Genomic DNA, 8,871 nt, shown 5'->3' with positions numbered 1-8,871 from the left:
AATGTTGTCATAAAAAAAAAATAAATAAAAAAAAATAAAAATAAAAAAAAAAAAATTATTTGAAAACTGCACCAGCCCGCAGGCCGGCACGTGGCCGGCACGGCACGAGCCCGCCAGGCACGAGGGCCGTGCCGTGCCGTGGGCTGGCCTGTGAAAATGGCCGGCACGGCACGACACGAAATCCTGGGCCCGCCGGCACGACGGGCACGGCACGAACCAGCCTGTGGCCCGCCAGGCACGAACCGCGGCGGCCCGGCCCGACACGGTAGTGTGAATCAAACACCAATATCATACATTATTTACTTTATAAATTGTATAACTTTTGCCATTACTAGGCATTAGTGAATCAAACACCAATATCATACATTATATACTTTATAAACTGTATAACTTTTGCCACTATTAGGCATAGCATAACTTCAAGCAGTAGTAGTAGGGTCAATTCAAATACAGGTGGGGTCATACTTGAGGGATGGTCATCTTTTGGTAAGGCTGTTAGGCTAATTTCACTTTCTAATCAACTTCAAATTAAAAGGCCATAACTTATTGTGTTCTTGTTGATAGGAATTGCGTTAATCCATTTTAAATCAGGTTTGCTTTGGTCCATTGCAATTAAAGCCAGCAACCTCTCCAGAGTACTTTCCATGCCTTCCAAATCACTTGGAATTTTGTCCGCCACAGTTGATTTCAAAAGTTCATCTGCCAACAGCAATAAAGCCAATCAATTTCCAATAAACCAGAATATATAACAAGTAAATACAAATTAGCATTGTTAATTAGGTGGTTTCATTATTTTGACAAAAATATATATCAAGTGCTTGTGCCTACATCCAACCCTCTCAGCTTCTGACATCCGAAGCTCTGCAGGAATTTCCTGAAATTGAGCAGCAAGCGGCTGGTCTCCAAGAGACAAACTAACAGAAACAAAGGCTTTTATTGTTGCCTCTCCATTTCTGAATGTAGTATCCACAGATAATCACAATTTCAATTTACAAGAAATGACAACAACATTCTGACCTATTCTCACTTCATCAAGTAACCCAGGAACATAAGGTTTTTGCCATTGAACAAAAATCACAAATGAAAACGAACAAAAACCAAGCGAAATCAAACAGGAAATCGAACAAAATCGAACAGGAAATCGCAAAATCAAACAAATCGAACAAAATTGATGAAAAAAAGTCGAAAAAATTGATGAGCAAAAGTCACAAAATCGCACTGGAAATCAAACAAAATTGATGAACAAAACACGCAAATCGCACAAGAAATCGAACAAAATCGCAGGAAAAAAATTTGATAAAATTGCCAAATAAAATCGAAAATTAAAAATCTGAAAATCGCATAAATCAAATCACAAAAATCGCATTAAAATTGGAAAAATCAAATTGAAAAATCGCAAAATCTAGTTGAACATCATGCGTTTTTCATGAAAATTTGAACAAAATCGGAAAAAAAAAAAAAACGTACCTGATTTGAGCAATTTTAGGTTGTTTATGCGAAATTTGAACAAAAATTCTTCAATTTCCAGCAATTTGTGTTCAATTTTGGGATTTGAGGAGAGAGAAAGACAAGAGGTTTGCAAGTTTGAGGAGAGAGGAAATTTTGGACGGTGAGTTAGGGATTTGAGGGAGAATATGTGTTTTAATCTCAGCCGTGAGATTTGATGGGTCATAATCTACTGTGTTGATTGTCCGTTTTTATGTTTTCAGCTATAGGCTTGTTTTTACATGATCCACACTATATATATATATATATATATATATATATATATATATATATATATATATATATATATATATATATATAGAAATAGGATCATATGAGACCACCCCTTATGTGAGAACCCTATTATATGTGAGGACATATTACAACCGTTGGATTAATTGCATCCAATGGCTACAATTTATTCCAATCAAATGTAATTTTAAATACAATTTTCCAGCATTTTCTCTCTCCTCCTTCATTCGAGGCGCCATTTTTCTCTCTCCTCCTTCAATTTCTCTGCTCCCTTCTTACTGTTCTCTTCCTTTGCTTTGATTCTTCATCAATTCTGCTTCTAACTTCATTGATTCTTTGTCAAGGTAATTTTCGTTGATTTTAGTTTGATTTTCGTTGATTAAAGTTTGATTTTTGTTGATTAAAGTTTGATTACTTAAGGTTTTTGTCAATTTTTTGCGATTTTTGGCGATTTTCGTGCGATTTTTGGGGATTTTCGAACTTATTAGTTGATTTTATTTTTAATTTTGCTTCATTTGTTTATTTAGGGTTCTTTATAGTGTAATTCGAACTTTTATTTATAATTTCTGAGGTTATGAATGGTTAAAGAGATTGATTTTGTCAATTTTGGTACTTGCATTTCACTAATTTGTGCTTAAATTTTGATGCACACTAAGTGTTTGACAATATTCCCCCAATGAATCCTATTATTTTATCAATTTCAAATGTACTTTTTTAAGTATCTATTTAGTGAAGGACTACCAGTTAAGATGCTTTCGGCTACATACATGTCTTAGACAAATCAGTTGAGGGATTTGATTAAGTAGCTAACTTTTGGTTGAAAGTTATGAAAGCAAGTAATGTTGATTGTAGAACAAAATACAATAGAATATTTTGATGCGGGTGTTGATTGGCTATTACTTTGTTATTTAAGCCTCAAGGTTGTTCTAATTTTTGTTTTCGATATCCCAATTAATCTAGTTTTCTTGACTGTTACCTTATACCATGATTTTTCTAAGAGACAAAGAACTTCTTGTATAGGGCTGCTTTTAACTTTGGTTGGCATTGGGGAAGGACATTCTGTGAGTACTGGCTGAAGTCTTAATACTAACCTTATTGTCTCTTTTTTGAGTTTTGACTTGAAATTGATATATGCAGAACAATTCTTTGAGTTGCTTCTTATGTTGTGCTGAATTATGGCTGCTTGGTCGAGCTACGGGGTCCATCAAATCTTGAACCATTGGTTCATGCACTGAAGTCCTTCATTCCACATGCTTCCATCTGTGCAAAGAGTTTTGTAGTCAACTCATCTTCAAATGCTCAATCTTCATTTATTAGAAAGGTATATAATATTCTTGATGATACTTAATCTATTTTATATGGTAGAAAATTAAGAGTTGTTATGCATTATATTATTGTTATATCTAAGTTATTATTGTTTCTTTATTTTAATACAATTATCAATTATAATGATCAGGAGGAACTTCAACTTGCATTATTTAAGAATAGTATGAAGAGAAGCCTTTTTCTGGAAACAGAGTATGTGTTTCCTTTTAGTTGTTAGATGTTGATGTCCCATATTTCATGCAAGAATTTCCAATCTAAGTATGTGTTCACTTGTTCTTTTTCCTTCGGTTTGCATAATACTGAAGTATTTTTTACCTTACAAGACAAGTTGAGCAATATTTATTAAGTATAAAGTATTACTTTAGGATTCAGAAAACTGGACAACCTTGTAGCAATTCGAACTGTGGGAATATCAGTGTTTGATCTGATTCATTCACTGATTGCTAGGTGTCACGTTTCGTTTTGGCAGTCAGATTGATATGGTGGATTTTATTACTATCTAGGGCCTTGTATACGCTGACAAATTACTGATTCACTACTGTTTTTGTTATATGCACTTCCCAGTTGTTAATTTTGTTTTTTATTTTTAATTGTATTTTTTTGGGCAACTAACTATTTGCTCATTTGCTAAATAAGCAAAAAAGTGATTGCTCATTTCCCAAATGATCAAAGAAATGTTTGCTTATTTTCCAAATGAGTAACTAATTATTTGCTCATTTGACAAATGAGCAAATTAATGTTTTCTCATTTCACAAATGAGCAAAGAAATGCTTGCTGATTTAATGAATGATTAAAGAAATGTTTGCTCATTCGACAAATGAGCAACAAACTATTTGCTCATTTTACAAATGAACATTGAATTTTTGCTCATTTTACAAATGATTCTTGCTCTTTGTCAAATTAATGCTCATTTGTGAGTGTGTTTGAATGTTTAAATACGTTAGCCTACTAGCTCAAGGGTAGAGCATTGTGCAAATGCACAAAAGATGTGGGTTCAAATCCCACGTAGGTTCATTTATGTAATCTGGAAACACAAGTTTGTATGAGAGTTTAATTGTAACAAAGTTTATTCAGTTATAAATCATTTCAAACCATTTTTTTGCTCATATAATTTAGTACGAATTTGATTTATTTTTCTAATTAATTTTGTTTATAGAGATAACCTATGTAGGAATTGAACCTACATCCTCTATGCATTTGCATAATGCTCTACCAATTGAGCTAATAGGTTTATCATATGTTTTAAATCATTTTTTATGTTATAAATTGTTAATTAGCTCATTTGATAAATCAACAAAGAATTGTTTGCTCATTTGATAAAATGAAAAAAGAATTGTTGCTCATTTGATAAATGAGCAAAGAAATACTTGTTGATTTAATTAATATTATAGAAATGTTTGCTCATTTGACAAATGAGCAACTAACTATTTGCTCATTTGACAAATGAGCAACTAAGTTTTTGCTCATTTTTTAAATGAGCAACTGAGTATTTTCTCATTTGACAAATGAGCAGCTAATTATTTACTCATTTGACAAATGAGCAACTAACTATTTGCTCATTTTCTAAATGAGTAAAAAATTGATTGCTCATTTCCCAAATGATCAAAAAATTGATAGCTCATTTCCAAATGATCAAACAAAATGTTTGCTTATTTTGCAAATGAGTAACAAATAAGTTTTGTTGCTTCTATCAATAAACAACTCAACATACCAAAACATGCATTATTTATCCAATAACATAGGGTTCAATTACGTTTGATTACATTAATAATTCATTAATTTAGCATAATCCATACAACACAACAATCCAAAATTACAACAACTACGGAAATAATGGAATTGATGATATACATTGTTTACCTTAGATACTACTGTCAAGGGCAGTGTGAACTGAATTGTTATCAAAATTCACCATTTAGGAATGATCTGGTTGACAAGGTGCTTTAAAAAAAATCAGGATGGATTAGAATTATAGAATGATTCGATGCTTCAAATTTGATGTTTGTCAACATAAGTAAAATTAGGGTGGTGTACAACAATTATTACATCCTACTCAACCAATAAGAGTATATAAAAATCTATTAATCTACTGTAATTCAGGCAGAGCTGTTTTAGCCCCGCTATGGGTCCGAGGCCAAATCTCTAGCCATGAACGAATTCGACTCTAGGGCAGGTTTTAGTTGACGGGTCTTGTACTGTTGTACAAATCAAATTTAGAGTTGGTCCATTACACTACCATCAGAAATGACAAATGAAACCTTTACAAAATAAAAACTTAAAAACGAAGCAAACAAAACATGGCTCTTTTTTGAGCACCTCGAAAGTTTCTAAACCAATGAGGTGCCTGATTAATCTATATACATTGTAATTAACTTAAATAGGTGAATTCCAATATATGGCTCTAAGTTTTAAGATATAAGATCCAGTCACAGAAGCACAAAAGGAACCGAAAAGAAAAACTGGAGTATAAACTGAATACAGGACAGCTGATTCTCTGTTCATAAGCATGCTAATGCTAGGTATTGAATCTAGTAAAACTCACAATTTGAGACCACTTCAGGAATATAACATGAACATTCATACCATATCACACAGACATTTTGACAATAACAACAAATTTGATTTAAGTCAAGCGAAGAAAATTACTTCTTATGGAGGCTTGACACTTCACTTTATAATCCAAAGGAAGACATTCTTGTACAACAACATCAGTCAGAATTACAAGTTGTAATTATCAAGCCCCAAATCTCGTAGAGCATCTGTTGCAGCAGCCTTGCAATTCTGATGACTTTCTTTGGCCTTTCTGATGATCTTCTCAATGCCATTGTCAAGCAAAATTTTTCTGCAAAAGGCGGCAGATTAAAAATTTTAGTCAATCCCTTAGAGTTGTCTCTTTCAAGTATCAATGAATCGGCCAATATTATAACACATGATGAAGTGTATAGTAGTTAATCTATTGTTACTACCTCCCTCAGAAAAACAAAGAACGTGGTGATCATCGTTCTACCAATATGGAAGCAACTCCAACAAGTGCTTCTGATACAATACAAGTTCAGGGTCTTTCGAATTCTACCAATTTAGCAACTCCAACAAGCACTTCTGATACAATACAAGTTCAAGGTCTTTTGTATTCTACCAATTTAGCAACTCCAACAAGTTGCTTTTGATACAATACAAGCTCTCCCAAATGCAAGTTATGCTATAACCAATGCTCAAAGGTCAGGAAGTACTCCAAGGCAACAACCAAAAAATGTACTCAACCAAAAAAATCGAATTACTTAAATCGAACTAAAAAATCTGCAAAAATAAATTAAAAAAAACGCATTAAAAACGCAAAAATCAGGAAAAAATCAATAAATGTAAAATCAATGAAATTGGCATATAAAATCGCACAAAAATTGAACAAAAAATCAGATTATGGAATCGCACAAGAAGTCGAAAAAATCGAACAAAAATTAAACAGGATACGCACAGGAAATCGAACAAAAATCAGAAATTTTTTTTGATGAAATTGAAGCTAAAAATCGATATGATAATCCAAAGTAGAACTAATATCGAAAAATTTGATCATAAACGCTATTTTATTCGTAGAATTTGAAATAATTATCCGAAAATAAGATCACTCAATTTGAAAATTTTAACGAAAATCTGAAAATAAAGAGCATGAAATTTGAAAATTACTAGCCAAAATTAAGAACATCACTTACTTGTTTATTATTCAATGAAGCTTGTTGATTCTTGTTGTTGCTGAAATCTGACATAAATTGAACGGATTTGTGCTCACGATCCTTGAATCTCATTGAAATTCGTAAAAACTGTGCATGCAAATATACAATTTCAACAGTTACAAGAATTTATCAAGGTTCTTTTTTCGTCGAATGTTGGTAATTTGGATAGGATCCATTGATGATGATGTTTGTAGATTGTAGTTGTAGAAATTTTTGGAAAGGGTTTTATAATGAAAATCGAACGATTTTTCTCTCTGACAGTTTTCGCTAATTTTTTTCAGAAATGGGGAAGTGGGTTTGAATAGTGGTGATTAGAAAGGGAACTGAAGTGGGTTTAAATGGCATTAAATGCGGAAACATGTATTTACTGATTTTGTCATTACTATGCGCTTTTTCATCCGTCAGATCTATTTAGTTCAATGGCCCAGATTTGGTCTCATATAAGAGATGGTCTCACCTAAGGGGATGGTCTCACCGGATCCCGACCCTATATATATATATATGCATATGCATATGTGTTTGTAATATCCATGAATACATAAATTTGATCAGGTCTAGTTCTTGTTTTGATATTTCGTTTGTCGCCTATTGCTTCTTAACATGTTTGTTTTATCAGTTCTTCCTTTATTATAAAATTAAGCAAGAATTTCTTGCTTGTGAATGGCTTTAAGCCTTGACCCTTACATCTGATAATGTAATTGACAATTTCTTTATGATTTTATTTTAATACCTGTTATTGATTATGGATTTTGTTTCTTGACCATTAATGACCAATTTTTTGTTGAATTATTGAGAAATCTGAATTTTAACACCGATCTAGTTCATGGATTTTGGCTTTATTAAAGCCCCGACCCTCTAATTTTCTTTATGATTATTGCAAATTCTCAATTAAGAATTTTGTACCTTAGTTTTGTTTCATGTCCATTTTACTTCGGTTTTATTTTTATTTTATTTTTTATGTTTATTTTCTCTTCTTCTTCTTCTTTAAATTGGACTGGGATATTGTGCATGTTCGTTTTATGATGCTTTGGCTTTGGTGTCTCATCATCGTTGTTCTTCAGTCGTCAAGGAAACTTTTTCAGTAGACCTCCCCGTACGTCTATACTACATTTACCGCATAGATTTATCTTTTATTTTTAAATTACATTTTAGATACATTTATATATTTAAAATACTACTAGAAAAAACAATATATGATTGCATAATAATCTCATACGAAATCTATTAAGTACATTATTTTATCATATCATATAAAAAAATTATTTAAATATATATATGTATGTATGGCAGCCTACCATATAAAACAAAATTAGTTGACATTATAATTGAAAAGCCTGCACTCATTATAACTCTATCATAAAACCATAAATTTTGTATGATACCAAAATAAATGACTGTAATAATACGTAGTATCATATAACTCTACTAAATAATCTCTTATATGTAGTATATATCATATTATATGTACACGTATCTATTGAATTTTTGGGAACTAGATTAAAATTTCCACAAAATAGTGAGAAAATATCAAAATATATTATATATAAGTCTATAAATTTCACTAAATATTCTTAATACTTAATAAATAGCTTAAAGACTATGTAAAAATTTATTATTTCTCTAAGATTTTATCTTAACTTACGATTTATTTATTTATTTATTTATTTATTTTTTGTAGACAATGCAAATTATTTTATATAAGAGAATATACTGTACGTAATACATTACCAATAATAATCCTTTCGTAACAGTAGTCCAATTATATTTTATACTTCATACCATATAAGAGTACTATAATCTTTCAAAAAAAAAAAAAAAAAAAAATATAAGAGTACTATAAATATGAGAAGAAAAAAAAAGATATCATTCCTTACTAAATTCCATTACTACTTAAAGTATATATACAAGTTGCAAAGCACCACATAATACTCTGTCGTACAAATCTAGAGTATTATCCTTAGTTTATTGCAATAAAATAATGTTAGAAAAATTACTTGAAATAAAAAATTATTACAAATTCAACTTTTATATACTAATTTTATTATTTTTAAATTATTAGACATGCAGGTAAGTGAAGATG

At 31.1% G+C, this 8,871-nt stretch overlaps 1 protein-coding gene and 1 long non-coding RNA gene across 4 annotated transcripts; both read right to left on the bottom strand.

The window, feature by feature from the left end:
• Positions 1-282: 282 nt before the first annotated feature.
• Positions 283-1,705, bottom strand: LOC110734859. Of its 3 annotated transcripts, XR_002513936.1 has the most exons (3): positions 1,468-1,623; positions 829-953; positions 288-699 (listed from the first exon to the last, which is right to left on the bottom strand). XR_002513936.1 is itself a non-coding variant. In XM_021914995.1 (2 exons), the coding sequence occupies exons 1-2, from the start codon at positions 1,670-1,672 to the stop codon at positions 524-526; spliced, it is 381 nt and encodes a 126-aa protein (XP_021770687.1). In that variant the 5' UTR covers positions 1,673-1,705; the 3' UTR covers positions 283-523. The 3 variants fall into 3 exon arrangements, 1 of the variants encoding a protein (XP_021770687.1); XR_002513935.1 differs by lacking the exon at positions 1,468-1,623 and having other exon boundaries at positions 283-699; positions 829-1,138; XM_021914995.1 differs by lacking the exon at positions 829-953 and having other exon boundaries at positions 283-699; positions 1,468-1,705.
• Positions 1,706-5,417: 3,712 nt separating this feature from the next.
• Positions 5,418-7,408, bottom strand: LOC110734858. Its single transcript, XR_002513934.1, has 3 exons — positions 6,771-7,408; positions 6,030-6,360; positions 5,418-5,905 (listed from the first exon to the last, which is right to left on the bottom strand). It is a non-coding gene; the product is annotated as an uncharacterized LOC110734858 (long non-coding RNA).
• Between the last annotated feature and the right edge of the window lie 1,463 nt (positions 7,409-8,871).

This window comes from Chenopodium quinoa, unplaced genomic scaffold (assembly GCF_001683475.1).
Source record: "Chenopodium quinoa cultivar QQ74 unplaced genomic scaffold, ASM168347v1, whole genome shotgun sequence".
Lineage (NCBI taxonomy): Eukaryota > Viridiplantae > Streptophyta > Magnoliopsida > Caryophyllales > Amaranthaceae > Chenopodium > Chenopodium quinoa.
This window is presented reverse-complemented; position numbering and strand designations above follow the sequence as displayed.